Raw genomic sequence first — 20727 nt, 5'->3', positions numbered from 1 at the left:
GATGTTTGCTGGGCAACAGTTTTGTGTGCAAGGAATAAAAGGCCTGTCCCCATAAAGACGCCTGTCCCACATGTAGGCCTTTTGATTTCAGTGATTTTAGCAAATAATAGCCCGGGCTACTATTTGAAGTTTTATAGTACAATAGACCTTTTTCACTGCAGACTTTTAGACTTGTCATAGTAGGCTATGCACAGGTGTATTTAATAACAATGATAGCTGCATTCCACTTGGGGGAGATCCTGGCACTGTGCATGCTGGCACACTGGAATAGCTTACTGGGACACCTAATGGAACTAAACCACTGCTAAAGTCAGTTTTACGTGTGATTATCCTACTATGACAAGTCAAAATGTCTGCTGTGAATGAGATCTATTATAGTCTTCTGTTACACCAAGGCCAAGAAACAAGTCTGAGCAGGACTGGGTTGCACCAGCTATGTGTAAGTTCAATTGTAGCCTTGTTTGATTGTAATTTCTAAGGTCAGAGTTTACATGTTCCTGATATTTTAAGGGTCGCACCAGCTGAAATACCAACATACACAAAAGTAACAATTTAAATCTTACACCTAGCCCTTAGTAGGTGTAAGGTCCAACATAAAATACCAGTTTTCAAGGCACATAATTTTGGAAGGTGCGATAATTTGAAAGATAAGGAGGAGTGAATTATAGTGGTTGTTTTGCAGTGGCCATGCATTCTCTGTGATAGTTTATACCCACAGGTTATTTTGGGCTTTTTGTTTTCAGAATAGAAATGCTTGAAATTGAATAGGGTGTTTGTAAACATGCAAAGGAAAATGCATAAAGTAACACATATAAGTAAGCGGGAAATCACATATAAATATCCTCTGTGCCACATTGGCAAGTAAATATATAGGGTTAGATAACTTTCTAATTAACAACTACTAATTTACAACAGTTGCCAGTGTAGGTTATCATTATGTGTTTGTTCCAACAACGTCATCAGTCGCAGTTGTTGTAGTGTTATCACATAATCGTAATGCTTTGTCCCCCTTTATGTACCTTTTTGTTGTTATCTGGTAATGAACGTCAGCTATTTTCGTCTGTTAGAATAGTGCTTTTTACTGATTGGCCACAGGAAGTGAAAACTTCATTTTCTGTGACAATATTTTGGTTAGTGTGGACTTTACGCCACAGTAGCTAAGATTAACCTTACATCTCCTTGATACAACCAAACACAGACACAGCTTTACGACCAGTCTAACTAGTTTCAATGTAACGTTTAGTGTGGACTGCAATTTCAGAGTGAACTTTCGTGTAGCTGATGCAACAGACTGCAGGAATCTAGTGAGCCAGCACACACAATACTAGGGTCTTAAAACCAAAACAGCTGTATGGAATTCAGCCATCATCCTTTTTTATTATTAACACCCATGCATTTCATGTCAAATTGTCTTCCATCAAAAAAAAACAAAAAAAAAACATAAACAAATAAAAACAGGTCTATCCAACCAATAGCTGTGGAGATATTTAACTGAAAAAAAGTCAACATCATGGTGACCCAAGAGGAATAAACTGGGGATCACCAAAGTAGGATCCATCCTCTGGGGACCATGAATTTCTGCACAAAATTTAATGGAAATCTATCCACAAGTTGTCATTGAGATATATCGCTCACAGTGAAACACCTCTTTGTCAAGTTGCAGCAAGTGCATTAATGCTGGCCTTCCACCAAACAACTTTTCGAGCTATTTCACACTTGCAGACAAATTTTCAGTGTTGTAATAAAATCACGAGTTTTACCTCAGTTTGTGCACACTCGGGTGATATCAATTATTTGGTAGGTGGTCATAAAACTCAGTACAAGCTGCCTTGAGTCTGTCTTTTTCCCATCTTGATGTTCTGATAAAATCAAACATTTATTATTGTTGTACATTTTTAGTCTTGGCTCATGCTAATTGTGAAATTCAGTGACGTAAACATTGTTAACAACTAATAGCTGCATCTCCAGCACCAAACAGGAAGCAGCAAAATAGTAGTCAGTAAACATGGAGGAGACTCCAGGGAGACGCACGAATGTGAACAAGTCTCAGTTCTCTTGAACTGTGGAAAAGAAGGAGAAACCTATAGTAATGGAGTGAACAAGAGTCGGTGTTTAAATTGGCATGTATCCGATCCACCCACCAGCACTTAGTTTAGTAAGAAATTTGAATTGCCTCTCATTCTCAGTTTCCTTGCACTAAAATAGTACAGCTGACCAACAGAGTCTGACAATGAGTTGGAACGACAAAATCCAAAGTTTAAAGGTTGTAAACAAATACATTTTGATGCCTGACAAGAATACTGTTGACATATGACACATTTTATCTTGTCTTTCTAGAGTTACCATAAAACTTCAATTAGAAGCCTGGGTTATTATTTGCTTAAGTCACTGAACTTACAGTTTTTCTCAATTGTTTACACACAAATACTGGTACTTGAGACACAATGACCACAACATGTAACTCATGCACCAACCCCCTGAACCAATTCTGCTAAACTACAAGCACAATTCCTGCTTTACACTCAAATTGCAGTTCTAAAACAAACTTTTTTCAAAACACTACACACATTTCTCTGCATTTGGCACAATTTTCATGAAGAAAAGAACACACTGTCATTCAAAATTCTAAAGTTAATTGCCCTACTATGCACACTGACTCATCACATGGGCAAACACCTGTCACACAGTTTTACAATTAGCAATCAGAGCTTTAGCATAAAAGGGCAACAGGTGAGCTCTTCTGTTTTGGAGCAATGGATGCCAACATTGGAAACAGAGGCAGATCCAGAGCCAGAGGAGTGAGAGTAAGAGGAGGAGGACGGGGAGGACGAGGACGAGGAAGGCCAAGGACCGTAATCTCCGATGAGATCCGAGCCACTTTTTCTGCCTGGAGATGGAAAGTGTATGACCGAAATCCACAAACCCCTTCTCCAAGCTATGGTAGACGCATGTGGAGATATAGCAGTTGATGCTTTTCATGGCTGGATTCGTCATGCTAGGCGATATTTCCCCCGCTGCTTGGCCAGGGAAAACATTGCTTGTTATGTGGATGAGGTGCTGTGGCCAGACCGAAACAGAAGAGAGGATGCAGCATAGTTTTTTTGTTTTTTTTTACTGTAACTGTATACAGTAAATTCTTCTGTTGTTTTGTATGTAGACCACTGTATGTGCAACTTTGTGTTGGTTGGGAAGTACACTGTGTACATTGTTTTTGTGGGAAAAATAAAATATATTTGTTACCGTGTATCTGTGTGTTCTGAGTATAAAAACAATATTCTAAAATATTTTTATTATATCTATATTTTTAATATGTACTTATGTATGTACTGTCTGTAGTAAGTGTAACACTGAACAAAAAAAAGGCCTAAGTCATTATGATGAATGGAGAAGAAGTGTTTTCCATTCATCATAGTGTTTTACATTGAGCACATCAGTGTTCAACTGGTTCTTATAAATGTCTATTCATATGATGGTTTGTGTGTGTCATTTGAAAACAAAATACCATTTTGAAAAGAAAAAACATTGTTTTGAATGTAAAGTTTCATTTTGCAGGGGAATTGAGGGGTTTTGCCCATTGTGTGTGTGTTTTTTGATTTGTGTGTAGAGTTCTGAGAGTATAAGGCATGCTTTCAGAAAATGTGTGTAAACAATCGAGAAAAACTGTAACAGGCTTATATATAGAACAGGCTCTTAGTTCTTAGGAATTGACACATATTCTGACTTTATGACACCTGTGCCAGTAAAGCTGAATGAATTACGGTATTCTTTGGTGCTCATGGTTCCAGTAAATTGAACTGAACGATTGAATTGTGGAGAATCTAACTGAGCTAACAATGTGTAGCGTCTCCATTTTGACAAAAGTTTAAACATATATATTTGTAAATGGGATTTAAACAGCTAACGTTATCTTAAGTGGGTAGCTAACAACCTGTTGACTAAGTTAGGAGCTCTCAGAGTTTTGTCAGAATGTTTGTGAATACAGACCATTATTTGTCAAAATGTGTAGCCACAACGGGCTAGTAAAAAGAACTGGGCGTTTGATTGGGACTAGGCTTTTAATTGAAGTTTTATGATATGTTTTTGCTGACATGTAAGGAATTATTAAAATGTCTTATGTCCTTGAGGAGTTTGATGTACTATTTCACCGGGAGCAGGATGGGAAATATTCTCCTAAGGAATCTAGTTGTAGTCTTCTAAATAGTAACCCTGCAAAACCCTGTCTTTGCAAATCTTTTAGACTATGACTAAAACCTCACATTTTTTAAGATGTGAGAGGGTGTCAGACTTCTAAAACCCTGTTGTGCCAAGCAAAGAGTCTCTGGGAATCATCAGCAATCATACTTGGCGGTATGACACAACAAGAACACTGAAACAAAATAACTGCATGAAAAGTCTCTTTACTGAGTGTTTTTGGAAACAGATCAAATGTAACGTTAGTTTCAAACTGAGGAGGACCACATACACACATCCAAGCTCTTCAAAAACAGTTACCAAATCTTTACATCAAGTCCCAAACACAGATATCAAGTGCCCAATCCCCCAGGAGCAAACCATGAGTTGCTTCTACAGTGTTTACCGTACATAGTGGACATATGGATATAAAAAATAAAATTCTTTACGTACTATCCATTGTGTTGGAAATGCATTTTTTTTTTAAATTGTTAAACTTTTTCACGAGTTCACCACTTCAATCTGAAGCCTTGTGTACATAAAAAAGCTGGAAAATAAAAACCATTAAATCAGGTTTGTAAAAGCCAAGGGTGGAATTTAAGTCTCTAATCTGGGGCCAGTTTGCAGATACATTTCAACACAATCACAATACTGAAAACTGAACTCCAAAAATGACAAGAAAAAATTAAAATTAAAGACAAATCCACAGAAGTCCCATGAATGTTCAACCTACTCTATTAATCACTAAAGACAGCCGACAATACTTAAATATAACATCTCATTACTTTCAGCTATTTAGTATCCTAAACAATAAATTCAGGTTGCATTTGTCAATAAGTCTCCATATTTTATTAGAATATTCTGTACAATCTTAGTCTAGGCACTTTTTGACCCTTCTGTGCTTGAATGCAGTTTGTTGACCTGTGACATATCCAGACTGCCACTGAGGGCTTCGTCTGCATCTCACTTTCTTGAGCAATATGAGCCGACAGACATTTTGCACATCACCATCATTTTTACAGTATAGGCTTGATTTATATCTATAAAACATTTTCTTCATCACAGCATTACAACAACAACAGGAAAGGGAACATAATACGTCGTGACCGATTAGAAATATAAAAATGTATGTAAATGTACACCCAATAAAAAAAACAGAATGATGTACTTATGTTGACCAAACAAGATCTTTTCATAACAATATATTAGCAACAGGTAAACAGAAAAAAATACCATTCTGAATTCTCATAACTACAGCACTTAAAGCAGCGTACATTTTGCAGGATGTCCCCGTTCCCAGATGCAGAGAAAAATGGTGCAGAACAAGGAACAAATGATTCTTCACAGACCTGGTAGTTCAAATCTCCCTTTAACACCACACAAAGGGCAAATCATTTCTATTTTGCTGTTTCTATTTCATCCACACACTCAGCAGACCTCGAAAAAACGTGAATCAAATATGCAATGCGCCATATGTTTCACTTAGTAAATATGCAAACAGAATACGGGAAGCTGTCGTCACAGCCACACAAAGACCAGAGCAGAAGAATAGAGGGAAAACAGAGAGGTGTCGGTCACAGTCACGAGGTGTCAGTAATAACATGAAATGTTCACCTTTTAAAGAACCTTTCAGCTGGTCCAATAAAAGTATCTGGTTTAATCACTAAGAACTTTGTTTGGATCAGTAGTTCCTTTTTAGTTTTTTTTTTAAGTTTTACTGGCCTGAATTCTAATCTAATGATTTTTTTTCCAGTGGTCACTTTTGTTAATGTTCTGACAAATTGCAACTGATACACAGCTACAAACTCTGAAAACAGACACTACATAGTAAATGAAAATGAGAAACTGATGATTCAACTGGGGGCTCCAAGAGACAATATGTAAAGCATCCCTGCTGCTTATAATTCACTGCTACAACTGAAACTGAAGTTACTTTACCCCCAACAGCCAGACAGGACCAGATGTAGATGGATATTACAGAGTAAGGATTTACTGAGGTAATTTTCCTAAAACTTTTTTTATTAAAGACGGAGTCAGCGATTCTGGAGAAAGATTAATAATATTTGAACTCAAGCTGGTCTGAGCCACTTTCTTTGTTTCCCATTTACAGAGCTGGGGGTGTGTATGAACACACCAGCACACACACACGAGGAGATAAAAATGTATTGGATCTGCTGACTGCACCTTTAAATACTACCTGAAAAAGTGTGCCAAGCTTAAAATGTGTTGCAATCCAGAGTAGCTGCCAGTCCAAGCTTTCCTTTGCCTGTAAGAGCCTGTATTTGTGCACATAAAATTTTTTATGTTTCTGCATCAACATGTCTCACCTCATTTGGGAACCCTACTTTTGCAGATTCTCACGCACCACAGGAATGTAGTGCCTGTTTACGTATAAAGACAAATCTCTCCTCCAATGAAAAACTTTGCTGTTCCACCCTCACAAATAAGTGATGCATAATGTAAGATACAAACATTTTATGACTGTTGCTGCAAATTGTTGAGACAAAAACTGTGTTTAAGGAAATGGCAGACATACTACAGTATGGTAGACATACTACAGTATGACATAAAAACTGATCATCTTAGAGGCATCACAGGCTGTTTCGACTTTTGCAGTGTATGGTCAAAATGTTGCTGGACGAATGGCCACAAAAAAAAGGTCTCTCTCTCTTTTTTTTTCTTTTCTCTTTTTTAGGTAATATTCATGTAACCAAGGACAAAGCTACAACTTAAATCTGGCATTAAATTGCTGGTGAAACAAGTTCGTCCTGCGGGATCTTTGCCTAGGGCAACTATCATGACTGTCTCCTCTGAGGCTGGTCTGTGACAGATTACGAGGAGTCACTAAGGCTCTGCAGCTGGTTCAGGCCTGCACATTTTTCTAGTCTGCTGGGGTAGGAGACTTCAGTTTAAGTATTGATACAGAAATAAAAGGGATTAAGGTCTTGAAGCATACACATACAGTAGGTGGGAACAGCATCACCTGCCTTAAAGCTTTGCAACAAAGACTTTGGGAAGCCGCTGTTGTCCAGTTATTGTTGAGCTGTTCATGTTAGTTTCTGAGCCTGTAGTATTTAGTGTTGCACTGTTACATTAATCATGTACACCTATTGCAAGCCCAAAAATCTTAAGCTCCCTACCAAATAGTAAAGGTGGGGCTGTCTCTGTTATACTAAGTGCTCATATGCCTTTTAAGTGGGATACCAAAATTAACTGAACTATAGGATCCATATGTTGCCAAGACTGAGCTGTAGAAATCAGTTTGTATAATGGGAGATGATGATGATGAGAAAAACAAGCTGTTGTGAGTGGTTATCTGGTGTTCATGAGTGTGTGTGCAGGATTAGTTTACATGGTGTTGTAATAGTCACTTGGTGCTGTCTGCACCCATAGATGCGTACTCCTCATTGTGAGTCTTGTAGCTGCCGTTATGCTGGGTGGAGGGTGATGACATCATGTCCTCACTGAGTGTGACCGAGTCTTCTCTCTCACTTTCATAGTCTTCTTTTTCTTCTCTGTCATAGTCCCTTTCCACCTGGAAGTCAAATGAGTAACGGTTAATTGTGGTCAGGCAAAACTTGACAAAATAGAGTGAAGACAAAAAATGTTATGAATGATGCAGTGGTAGAAAGCTACTTAATATTCTAACAAAAAGCAAAGAATCTCTGTCGTTTCCTTCACATATCTCGAGAGCCATTCATCCTAGGACTGTAGTCTCCTGGTCAACTAGTCGATTATTTGGTTGCTATACTCTCGTCCGACCAAATTCTCATTGGTCGAATAATCACTGTGTTACTTTCATAAGGAGATAAGTGCTACATCAACAGCTCACCCAAATGCGCATCGCGGTGACGCAGACTCTACATTCACTGAATGTAGAGTCTGTAGGCAAACCCCAGAGATCTTGCCTCTGGAAGAAGAGCGGAAGAGCCCTGGTTTCCGGTTGTAGGCTGTTTGTAGTCCACGTGATATTGACCAATCATGTTTGAGCCGGCTGCAGTTGTTGCCAGGTTAAACGGTCCGTGCGGTGAACTAATGAGGCGGAACCTAATTGGCGTCACTGCAAACTCTGAATCCATCGCAATGGTTCAGCATATTTACTTATATATAAACGGAAGTCGGAAACAGAAATTCGCCTCTTCCGCCCAAATCAAACCGGAATGCCAAAAAATCGGGGGGTCTGCCCCCAGAGGCTGTATTGTATGGAGCCAAATTATGTACCGTTACCTTTGTTACATGTTGCTGTTGTCCCTGGTTTTATATGAGAAGAGGAGAAGATCGCTAGACACTAGGCTAATTTATACAATGTAAAATGCCATAGATCACCTATGGTCACGAGCTTTGGGTAGTGACCGAAAGAATGAGATCGCGAGTACAAGCGGCCGAAATGAGTTTCCTCCGCAGGGTGGCTGGGCTCAGCCTTAGAGATAGGGCGAGGAGCTCGGACATCTGGGAGGGACACGGAGTAGAGCCGCTGGTCCTCCGTGTCGAGAGGAGCCAGTTGAGGTGGTTCGGGCATCTGGTAAGGATGCCTTCCGGACGCCTCCCTTGGGAGGTGTTTCGGGCATGTCCAACCAGGAGGAGACCTTGGGGCCGCCCCAGGACACGCTGGAGGGATTACATCGCCCAGATGGCCTGGGAACGCCTCGGGTTCTCTTGGAAGAGCTGACGGAAGTGGCTGGGGAGAGGACTGTCTGGGCTTCTTTGCTGAGGCTGCTGCCGCTGAGGCTGCTGCCCCCGCGACCCGGACCCGGATAAGCGGAGGACGACAAGTACGAGTACGAGTATGAATACGGGTAAAATGCCATAGACTTGTGCTAATAACGTTAGCATGTTGTATTGCTGGGGGAAATGTGTCCAGATAAAGTCAGTTTTGCGATTTATAGTGAGGCCAATTTGCATACTTGTGTTTGAAATTGTCTCTATTAAGCCATATTTAATGTGTGTTTTGAATCAACTATATAAATAAAGTTTGATTTGAACTAAACTTTAAAGCACTTAACACAGTCCTCCACCACTGACTAGCGTTTTGGAGGTGTAACTGCAGAGTGACACAGACACACCACCGCAAAAGTAAAAATAACGTTTTTAAACATTTTGTTTTTCCCCCACAACTAATCCAGGGTTTCTGCAGGTATCAGCAAATCTAATTTAATGCTTTTTAATGCCACTTTAAACAAATTTAATGCCCATGTCCAACTGCAGATACAGTTTTTTATTTATTTATTTTATATATATATATATAGACAAAATTGTAAGCATTTGACAATGCTAATTGAATATTTGAGAAAATTACATTAACTGTCACTCTATAGTGAATTAGAAATGGCTCACAAGCAGAGATGGGTAGTAACTAGTTACATTTACTCAGTTACATTTACTTGAGTAGCTTTTTGGATAAATTGTACTTTTACTTGAGTTATATTGTTTTAAGGCAACAATACTCTTACTTGAGTACAATATTTGGCTACTCTACCCACCTCTGAGTACATAATTACATATATACATATATACATATACATATACATATATATATATCACACATGTACAGTATATCTAAGAATATATTTGTGTTTCTTGTGCCTTGATTTATGCTATGTTTGTAAAGATTTAATTTATTTTTGTTTTAGTTAATGGGGTATCGTTTAAAATACATAAATTTGCAGATTATTATTTTTGATTGATTGATTACGTTCATGTTCTTATTTTACAAATAAATCAGATGTTACTCAACAGTTACTCAGTACTTGAGTAGTTTTTTCACCAAATACTCTTTTACTCAAGTAGTTATTTGGATGACTACTTTTTACTTTTACTTGAGTAATATTGTTCTAAAGTATCAGTACTCTTACTTGAGTACAATATTTGGCTACTCTACCCACCTCTGCTCACAAGACAGTTTACGGTCTCAGAATTTATTTGCACATTACAAAAATAACAAAACCAGCCTGAAGAATGATGTGAAAACTAACTCTAACCCGAAAAGGCTGGAGGCGGTTACTGTAGCGGCAGGTGTGGTGGTGGTAGCAGCAGCAGCTGCAGTTGTGGTGGCGACAGCACAAGCTGCGTTGCTGGTCACAGCAAAGAAATTCAGCACAGTTAACTGCTGCCTGCCTTTAATCGCCGACTTGTGACTATCTGACAGCATGTGTGATTTCACCGCATTGACGGCCATTGTGCAAAGTTTGAAGATCTTTTTGCACACGCTGCAAAATGCCTCTCCGGGTTTACCGTTGACGGGTTTTAACCAGGTTCTGAATAGTTCCTCATCCAAACACTTCTGCTGAAACTTGCATTTTCCCATTTTTACGACATTTGCTAATATTCCCTCCGCTCTTTCGCCACAGCATGAGCACCTCACAGCACGCTGCACTCCAAGCATCCAGTGTTGTGACTTCGTGCACCGGCCGTAAACAATAGCCAATTAAAGGGTTCTGCTGTCAATCATCACATTATACTTCCGATCAAAATTATTAAATGTTTATATAATCAAAATAAATCATGAATAACAATGTTTTTTTTCCATCAAGTGTATTTAATTTTTTAATGCCTCTGGACATCGAATTTAATGCTTTTTAATGCCATTTAAGGCCTTAATTTTCGCAAAATCTATTTAATGACTTTTAATGCTTTTTAATGACCCGCGGAAACCCTGTAATCGATTAGTTGAAGATTATGTGCGACTTTAGTTGACCAAGATTTTCTTTGGTTGACTACAGCCCTAATTCATCCATTGTTGAAATTGGTGCAATTTGAACATGTGACACATTCAATATCAATAAACTCTGAATAAGCACGTGAGTCGTCTTCTGCAGTTCTCTTGCATGGGCTACACACAGCCTTTTTCCAGTTGTCTGGACACTCCCAATTCATTCTCAACATTAGTTTCACACCATCAATCGATCAAACAAGTCATCAAATAAAACAGAACACTGCTTTACTATTAGACAACTAGCAGCGATCTGTAGGCTAACGTTAGCAACCCGTGTTCCTGTCAGTCTGCACTAATGTCAGAAGAGCGGTAACAAGTGCAGCAACTTTGCTGCTGGACTAAAGCTTGGGTGTCATATGCCATCAAGGGGTGGGAATGCAACATGAAAGTATGTCAAAATGTGGGACTGTCATGCACAAATCAGCAATAATGTAACGTTAGCTGTAGCTTGCTAGTTAGCTAATGAGACATCAGCATAGGCTAATACAAGCAGTTTTTTTTCTTATGCTCATTAAAAGGAAAAAAAACATAATATATTACTGTTACTAATGAGGAAAATACATTTGTGGGTTTATCTGTGGCTTGTGCAGCCATCTTGGTGATGATTTCTCAGAACGCTGTTTGGACTGTGACTCTGAAAAACCTCCATTTGGGGGGCTATGCAGCCTGAGCACTTCGCCATACCCCTTTAGTCCAACACCCTGCACCTAGACTATACCATGCACAACAGAGGGGCAAAGGCAAGAAGTGTATTGGGATTGGACCTAAATATAAATTTGTCACGTAGATGTGGTTCCTGCTTTTTCTTCTTCTTTTTGTTTCAATAAATACTCAACATTATAACTGATGTACATCCGCCTACCAGAGATCAAAGGAAATATGGTAATCCAGGCCGCTGCCCATTTAAAGCTCAGTCCAGCACACCTGCAGAGCAGCAACCCAACTAAATTCCTAGAACAGCCCAGCATTTAAGTCCAAGTTTTTACCTGTAAGACTCACATTTTGAGGCCTTCGTTCATCATCTGTGATGTAAAAATATCATATTCAAACACAGTTGATGAAATGAAAAAGTGTGCGTTCTGTTTAGTTACAAAATCCTGCCTGGCTGCGGACAGCTCTGTCAGCCAGAGTCAATCACAATGAAAAGCAGATGAGGTTTTACCTGCGCCTACCTCCGCTTCAATCACTCTTCTCTGTTGCCATTACAGACTTTCCTTTTGTTTTTAGGTGCCCTGTGTACAACGACGCAGCTGAAAAAGTGCCAGAAGACTAGGGTGTTTCTATGGATGTTTTAGTAAAGCTTCAGCTGCAGCGGCTGTTCTACAATAAGGATATACAAATAACTAAGTCTACGGGGGAGTGTTTGTTAACAGAAAAAAAAAAAAAAAAATTGGTGGAGTTATCACTTACGGTAACTGTGAACTTAAGTATGTGACAAGACAGTACGGACTCTGCAAAGCAACTGTGAAAACAGGCACTCAGCAAGTTTGTAGTGGTTTCAGAAGAAAACATTCAACTGCCATCTGAATTTTTATTGACAGCAAAGATGGAGTGTGATAAGCCGAAAAGTGTCGCCTCTTATCTCTCGGCTATCACCTTTGTGTGACCTTTATACTACACTTTAAAAAGTAGGTCAGTGTTCATGTGGTTTTATGCATGAGTTGGAGAATGACAGCAAAACATTCACCATAGAAAGAAGGTAACAGTGAGAAAGTCACCTCATTTTACTTCTCACACCTGAGAAGCCTTTTAGTGCGACAAAGTTCAGCTCAGCTCTTTAAATTATCAGTAGTGCGACAGCTTTATTTGCCTGCACGACTGGGAGAAAGTGATCAGCAGATTTTGGTCCCGGCAAGTATCTGCACAGGGGAGTGTTACTTTAGTGAGGTGTTCTAAAGTTTGAGATTTATTACCTTCATTGGCTTCGCCTTGCCCTTTATCCTGTCCTCGTCCTTGCGGCTCCTTTTCCTGGACGTGGAGCGGTCCTTTCGGTCCCTGCTGCGCTCCCTCCTCTTGTCTTTCTTACCTCTGAAAGAAGTCAAAACAAACACATCAACAAAAAGAAACCAATCACAATTGTGCTGACACAAAATCACTGATATGTATTTTGCACACAGTTATAACTCCACCTAGAAAACACATGAACAACATAGAAGACTTAAGGAACATCTAGAACATCTCAGAACAGTTTGGGAGGATGAGAAGTGATGGATTTACCTTTTAGGTGAGGGTGATCTAGCTTTCCTCCGAGGGCTCCTGGACCGATCCTTACTCTTCCTCCTGTGGCCCCTGATAACGAAACATTAACTGAATTAAGTATATTTTGTGGAGACAATATGAGCTACTTATGGAAAAAGCAGCACTGTGACAGTACATGCATTAAATACACAAAACAAAAACGGACAGAAGATTGATTAAAAAAACATCCACAGTACATCAGTGCACCTTATTTCATTAAAAGGTTTATGTGACAATAAGAGTATTTCACCTGGTGCCAGATACAGAAACAACACAAGCCAAATTCAGGCAGCTACAAGACTCATTTAGTACTTGGTGCCCCCTACTGCTAAGGGCAGGGACAGCAGGGTGAAAGTAAAGTCTATCATATTTAGTTTTCTTCATGATAGACTAGGATTATAATATCTTCAATTACACAACAGCAGCAGGTGGTGCCAAACATCCAACTAGGCACTGGACAGCATTTGGACTTGATTGAAGGAAAAGAGAGATCATTTGGAGATCAATGCGGTATATATTGTTTTAGTGCTCAACAGTTGCCAGGCTGCCACTGACAACCATTTTGAGAAATAGGCAGGCAATTCTTGGCCTTTAGTTGCCATAAGTGGCAACCCCTTTTAGAATTAGGGCTGCCTTCAACGAAGAACTCCTAGTTGTCCAAAAGTTGTCATTTAGGGCCATTAGTCAACTAGTCGCCCCCATCCCTTAATAAAGGACTATCTAAAGGTGCACGTCACACACTGAGCGAGCCACCTGTTAATGACGCTGTCAGCAAAGCAGTAATGATTGTGCTAAGTGGCTAATGGGCATGCAGCAACTTACATGTTTCAGATGGTATGTCATGTTTCTCGACAAATGATAGGCAAATGTTTGCCTGCAGAGTTTACATATCACCTTGGGTCCATCCTTCACCTTCTCAAAATGATCCCACACTTTGGATTTCCTGCCTGACATGTTATTAACAAGCCTGTGTAATAACCGCAAGTACCAGCCCTGTAAATCAAGGGCCGTACACATGCCACGTTGGGTGCTACTCTTGTGCCTTTTTTGTGCCAGCTTTCAACAGTGCGGTGGCAGGTTGCTCTGAGGTGGCTAAGCAACCTTAACATGCACCATCTCATAGCCTATTTATCTAAAATCCTGAATGCAGAGCTCATCTTCTTCCAGGCACTGTTTGAAAGTGTGTAGGCCTATTGTCCGATGGACAGATGTAAAGCACTGGGTAGCCCTGCACTAAAATGATCAACTTGTCCATATTTAGCAGACTGAATATTTATGGAAGATGGGAAAGATATCTGTCGGCTGTGACTGGTTTGTAATGTTACTCCTGTCTGACTGCTGAGCATGGCCTCTTCCTTTATCTGTCCTTTCAAATTAAATTCTCTCATGGTCCAGTCAAACAGGTTTTGATTTATTTTGACAAGGTACAGCTCCTAATAGAGTTCCACATTTGCTTGTTTTTTTTTTTTTGTGCGACTAAATGACCAATGAAACCTTGCCGACCAATAACCTTTCTGGTCAACTAACGTGGTCAACCATTAGGGGGTAGCCCTATTTAGAATACTTGTTGCAATACTGATATATAAATATTTCTGTTATAGTCAGACCCAGATAGGAGTTAAAGGTGGACACATTAACTGATAACACTTGAGATTCAAATTCTGTAATGTATCAGATGAAACACAAACTACAAGGAATTTTGTTCATTACTTTAATAGAGCTTTCAAAAATTCTTGTATGTCACATTTTCATTAACAAGCTGATATATAACCACATGGTTTGTCTATTACTCAAAATAGTAACCATATTTTCAGTTTCAGCCACCACAAGCTGATGCCTGGTTGCCAGCCTGTAACTGCTTTTTAAAGTGTGTTGAACCCTGTGTTTGTTTGCAGTTTACCTTGATCGACTTCGACTGTGTCTCCTGTCTCTGGAACGTGACCGTCTCCTGTGGCTGCTTCGGGAATTGTGGGAGTCATTCCTTGGCCACAACTTTGGCACCGGTCTGCTCCAACAAGAGGACAAAAAAATTCACTGACTGGACACAATCAAAATCATATGATCAAAGCATCAAGTGAGTAAAATCTAAAAATCTGGGTATTCGTTGGGCACCTGTGTCTCGAACGCGACCTTCTCCTGTGCATTCTTGAGTGTGAATGGGAGCGGGACCGTGAGTGGGACCGTCGTGACCTTCTAGACCGACTGGAGGAACGCTTCTTTATGTCAACTGGAAGAAGAGCAGCAGTCTCAGCATCAGACCAACTTCAGTGATTTATTATTAAAAACCATGATCTGTGCAGCAAATATAAATTTGGTACCTGGCTCAATGGCAGCAGCAATAGTAGACTGGGCCTCCCTCACCCTCTTCATCACACTTTCTAGCTCTTTAGCAGCAGCCTGTGGTGTCATCTCTGGGGGTTTTACTATGGCGTTATTGGAATGATTAACCCTGACAGACAAAAAACAATAACAAGTGACACAAACCACTGATGAGCATTTTGTTCTCTGTCATGGTTTATGTAATTTCAAGCACAGATCTGTTTCTTTAAGAGTGATATTATCAGAGTAAATAAATTACACATTTCATTATTTTTAATGTCGGCAGCTGGGCTGCACTGCTCTAGAGAATGACCTTTTGTCAAAAATACATACTTCAGGGGTCTGTCTCCGAACATGACTCCATTAAAGGTCAGGGCTCTGGCGACGGACTCCTGCTCAACAAACTCTACGAAGGCGAAGCGTGTTGGCTGGGTCTCATCTCCGGCCATTCGCACAAACTTAACATCTCCCACCTGCTTGAAGAACTCCAACAGCTGGTCTGCAGTGGTAGTCTGTGCAAAAGAAAGTATGAAACTGAATGACAACAAGCTTTGACTCTCTACCTGAACAAGATTTGGCTTCCCAAACTGTTACAACTGCTTCCAGTTGTAATTTCTCTTACCTATCTTGAGCTTGAATCAATCTGGTTGACGATTCAGACTTCTATTTTAGTGATCTGATATACTGTATTATCAGTGCTACATGGTTGCACAAGTAAAGAGTAAAATAGTTCACCTTCCGTCCCCCTTCTCTGTGTCTCTTTCTCTAAAACCCATATATGCACACCTTGGAGACCGCCGTGGACATCTCTGTCCACATTCCTGACAATTGTACTACAATGGATAAAGTTGGCGGTTTGCAGGTCTGGTTTGGGTGATTGATTAACACGCATTTTTAGCATCCCATGTATCTCTTTTGTGTCACTTAATATCCACTACTGTCTACTTAATATGACAGCTCAGACTAGTCTAGTGCTCCATCCTCTTTAGACTTTTATTGACTGTTCTTCTTATACTTCTATTTCTGTGTGTGCACAGTGCACACGTCCTGCAGTCTCATGCCCTTTTATGGGTGTTTATCTATGCTAAATAGGATCAACTGTCACACACTTTAAACTTTGGAAGACAATGGGATTCATCAATATAAGAGAACAGGTGTGAACAATTCTGCCATTTAAGAACTCATCATGAATCTGACATACTTTTCTTAGGACCTTTCTTAACAACAAATTTGAGAAAAAACTTAGATATTGGTGATGAGGCCAAATGTTCTCAGGAACCTTGACACTTCTATTTGGAAGAATGTTAGTTTTACGCTTTCTAGTCTTTTGTTTTCAATTCAAGTTTTGTCTCATAAGAGGCAGTTATTTCTTACTTGTATGTAAGTTCCAAATAAAAGAGGAAAATAATAAAATGTAATGAATGGATGAATGATTATTTTAAACAATTTCTTAACTGAATTTACAGAACAATTACTGTATTGGGATACATAGCGGTACAGTGATATAAAATTACCAGACCCAAAAAGAGTGCACTGACTATTTTTTTGTGTTACAGTTTTCAGCGATAATCCAGAATCAAAATCTGAATCAAATCAGAATTTTGCTGAATGTTTTTGTTTTGTTTTGCTTGTAATGTGATAGACAATATTCATTTTTTATAAAGATTTTTTTTTTCCAAATGTGACAAAAATCTGTGAAAATGCTTGAAAAATTACATATACTTTGATATAAAATTTTGACCCCAGTATCAGCCCCTACCGCCCTGCTGCTATAAATACTCACGAGGGTTTACTCAGTGTGAACAAAGATTTGACATTACCTGTGAGTTCAAGTTGCCAACATAGACGGTCCTCCTGATCTCATCAACTTTTGAAGGATCCACATTCCCCATGAGCGGGGGCTGGGAGTGAACTGAGGCTGTGGGGTCTAGAGCAGCTGACAGCCGATTCACTATGGGAAGGTTCAGCTGCAGGTGTCACACACACACACACACACACACACACACACACACACACAGGTTTAATTGCATGACATCCGAACAGACAACACAAGAAGAGAGCCACAAGATGCCAACTCACATTCTGAAGCGGAGCCGGAGTGGGAATTGGCAGCAGTCCTCCACCAGGAATCAGACTGGGCACTGGGGCAGCAGGTGCCAAAAGTGACAAGGCCTTGGCCTCTTCTGGGATTTTCCCTGTAGGACAGAAGAAGATATTAGTGAAGGCAATAGTGGGATTCTTCTCTCTGTCTCCTCTATGTCTGCACAATTAGCCCACTGTATTCTAGAGAGAAAGAGAGCATACACTTCCCCATACACCCTACAAGAGTTCTACTGTCTACTTCTGGAGACCGAGCATCCTTACTTTGCTTTTGTTAAATTATCCTTCTCAGTCAATCTGAATTATTTTTTTCAATGAAAATATTAACTTTTTTTCAAAAACAAAGGAACACTGATTTTGTCCTTGGTCTCTTTTCATAGATCAAAAAGAAAAAAAAAAAACACAATGCAGAGAATGAGTCAACACTTTGATGCATGGGTCACCTGTACTGGAAACATATTGGTCATGAACCATACGATATCAAGCATGGGCGCTTTTCCGTGGGGCGATCGTTTCGCAGTGTTGGAAAGGTGTGCAACACAAGACAACCCCAATGGCTGCATCACTAATAGCACACAGGACATCAAATACAGAAAAGAACAACAAATTTAAGAACTGTAGTAAATGTTAGCCAAGACTTAGCTAAAACAACAACCAATTAGGGATTTTGATCATTCCACTCTGGATTATAGCTGGAGAAAAAGGCTACATAAAGACCAATAAGAAACAAAAAACACTTCAAATCTTGTTCATTATAGCTGGAGGCACTGAGCATGAGTTACCATTTGAAAAATTCTTATATTGCTAGGAAATATGTCAAACAAATAACGCGCAAAACATTAATGCATGTGTCACGAATTTCCAAGTTAAGAGAGAAAAAATGATGTTCAATGGAGAGTGACTGGGTTAATAAATACTAAACATCCATACCAGAGCTATAAAGTAGTAATATATGGGGAAACCTTTTTTACTACAGATTTCAGCACAGGTGAAAAGTGCAAATAGAATTTAAAAGACTCTACTGGGTCTCACTATTATAATGTCTAATCCTCTCACTATGTCAACAGGAGTAGGTGACAAGAGAGTAAAGTGTTAGTGATCCTCCTAGCATCCCATGTGTGATACACATCCCACCGGTATGCCGTAGCAACCTGGACAGAATTCAATCACACACAAGCTGCAGCTGTAGCAGAAGAGAGAGAGGGGGTGGGGGTTGGACAATAATCAAAACAACAAACCAAAATAACAAATATAAACACAAAGCTAGAGATAAGCAATACGGTATTTTTCTAGATAGAGACAGTAGAGAGTGGACAACATGGGAAAGTATGAAAGGAAACAAACCAAAAGAAAAAAATAAATAAATAAAAAGAGACAAGGTGTCCATCTTGGAAGGTTCAGCGGGCTATTCTCCTGGTCACATTCCCCCTTGAAGGCTGCGTTGGCCCGATCGGGGATAGTGGCTTGGAAAACAATGCCTGACTCAGGCTAGTGTAGTGTAACAGCTGGGCCAGTCTAGTCATCTGATATGCACACATAATCACACAGAAAAAACATACAAAACCAAATTAATAAACTCAGTAGCCATCCAGCACTAAGTCACGTGGACAAAAAGCATCAAGTTAGAGGTGATATCATTTTTTTTTGACTGTACACAAGGGAACAACAGTGGCACCAAAGGGGAGGGAATTTTAAAGAAAAGGAGCACCAAAAATGAAAGAGAGAGAAAAGGGATTAAGTTAGCTTTGATGCCAAGGACTTATTTTGTCATTTCCATCAAACATTAATGGCAGTTTCTTAAACAAACACAGGCTACTTATTCCAGAGAACCCAGTGTTTACGGTGAGGTAAATTATGTCTTGCAGCTTCAAAAAATATTCAACATAGCTCTACTGTTATCAATAGAAACCACCTTGTGACAGCAAACAGAAACCCTGGCTGGGCGCTATGAGAAATAAGATAGCTAGGGTTTTACTGTGGTGATATAACCCGTCACCTGTGTCAAATACGTGGGTAAAATCAGAACTACCCAATGGCACAACTTGCCAGTTTTCCATGCGAATAAAAAAAACAACGACAACCCAGAATTCAACCAAAACACCAAACGGTTGGATTCAAGGGGAGGAGGTCACAGCAAGTCCACTGACTCATTTCAATATCATTTTTATGTCTTTAAACGAAACGGGTTGCACTCACCTTCGGCACATGGCACTACTATCAAAGCTCTGTCAATAAAAACAGTATTGGTGAGATGTTGCGCCACACCAACACTGGAGGGGTCTCTGTACTTTATATAGCACACTTTGGACGAGAAAGACAGAGGAGCATTGCTGTAACAAAAGAAAGACAAACAGAAGAAAATGCGGGTTAGTTAGATATTTCACCCGTTACTTCTCAATTTGAATGTTAAGCGGACCGCAGCAAGGCCGCAGATCCGCGGTGTTGCCTGGCTAGCCATGCCGCGGCAGGTTGCACTTACTCGGGCGGATAGAGCCGCAGCTCCTCGATGTCTCCCAGGAAACCGAACAGAGTACGCATCTGTTCGCTGCTTACGGCCGAGGACAGGTTGGTGACCTGGACGACAGCAGTCCCTGGTATCCCGCTCATCGTGCAAATTTATAAAATCGCTATATCTAAGTCTTGTATTTAAACAATATTTATTTCTCTGTCACCCCACTCAACAGTAAACTATAAACAGTACATCCAGGCGGGCGGAGCGAGACGTTTCACTGGCTCCTTCTTGTCTCTTAGCATGGGTGAACAAGGAACTCTGAGGTGCACTACCGTCCCCTACAGTGATGGACAGTACATTACTACCCAAGTCGCCACAAGTAGGCTTCCACAGTCTGGAACAAAATGGCTTTTCAGTGCTGACCCAAACAGAAAGAGGTTAAATATAATAATAAAGTTGGTGCCTTAAACTAAGCCACACCAAGGGAAAAGGCTCCAACTCTTTTCTACCTGTCATTACCCTGAGACGAAGTCTTTTTTTGATCCTCATATATTTACAGTGGTGGAGGCAAGGCACTATATTGTAGCGTTGCGAGGTAGCCAGTCACTATATACCCAGCGTTACAATATGTATACATATATATATATATATGTATATATATACTATATATACTACTGTATATATATATATATATATATATATATATATATATATATATATATATATATATATATAT

At 39.8% G+C, this 20727-nt stretch overlaps 1 protein-coding gene across 4 annotated transcripts; it reads right to left on the bottom strand.

The window, feature by feature from the left end:
* Positions 1–4380: 4380 nt before the first annotated feature.
* Positions 4381–20294, bottom strand: srek1 (splicing regulatory glutamine/lysine-rich protein 1). 4 transcript variants are annotated; one of them, XM_050053709.1, is made up of 12 exons: positions 19736–19870; positions 18596–19062; positions 17983–18104; positions 17519–17634; positions 17260–17406; positions 15773–15951; positions 15439–15569; positions 15233–15347; positions 15021–15125; positions 13100–13171; positions 12796–12910; positions 4381–7705 (listed from the first exon to the last, which is right to left on the bottom strand). In XM_050053709.1, the coding sequence occupies exons 3-12, from the start codon at positions 18011–18013 to the stop codon at positions 7538–7540; spliced, it is 1179 nt and encodes a 392-aa protein (XP_049909666.1). In that variant the 5' UTR covers positions 18014–18104; positions 18596–19062; positions 19736–19870; the 3' UTR covers positions 4381–7537. The 4 variants fall into 4 exon arrangements, with proteins under 4 accessions (XP_049909666.1, XP_049909667.1, XP_049909664.1 ...); XM_050053710.1 differs by having other exon boundaries at positions 18884–19062; XM_050053707.1 differs by lacking the exons at positions 17983–18104; positions 18596–19062 and adding an exon at positions 20019–20294 and having other exon boundaries at positions 19736–19869.
* Positions 20295–20727: the final 433 nt, after the last annotated feature.

The sequence above is a fragment of the Epinephelus moara genome, chromosome 9 (genome assembly GCF_006386435.1).
Source record: "Epinephelus moara isolate mb chromosome 9, YSFRI_EMoa_1.0, whole genome shotgun sequence".
NCBI lineage: Eukaryota > Metazoa > Chordata > Actinopteri > Perciformes > Serranidae > Epinephelus > Epinephelus moara.
Note: the sequence above shows the minus strand (reverse complement) of the source record. Positions and strands in the feature narration are given on the sequence as shown.

What these genes read in the sequence shown, in the direction of transcription:
- srek1 (XM_050053707.1), bottom strand. Translation starts at nt 20,146, where the DNA reads ATGAGCGGGATACCAGGGACTGCTGTCGTCCAGGTCACCAACCTGTCC. An exon ending in CTGCGGCTCTATCCGCCCGA is followed by an intron (nt 19,870 to 20,018) that starts GTAAGTGCAACC and finishes CTTTTGTTACAG; the next exon opens with CAATGCTCCTCTGTCTTTCT. An exon ending in TTGGCAACTTGAACTCACAG is followed by an intron (nt 15,952 to 17,259) that starts GTAATGTCAAAT and finishes TCTTTTGCACAG; the next exon opens with ACTACCACTGCAGACCAGCT.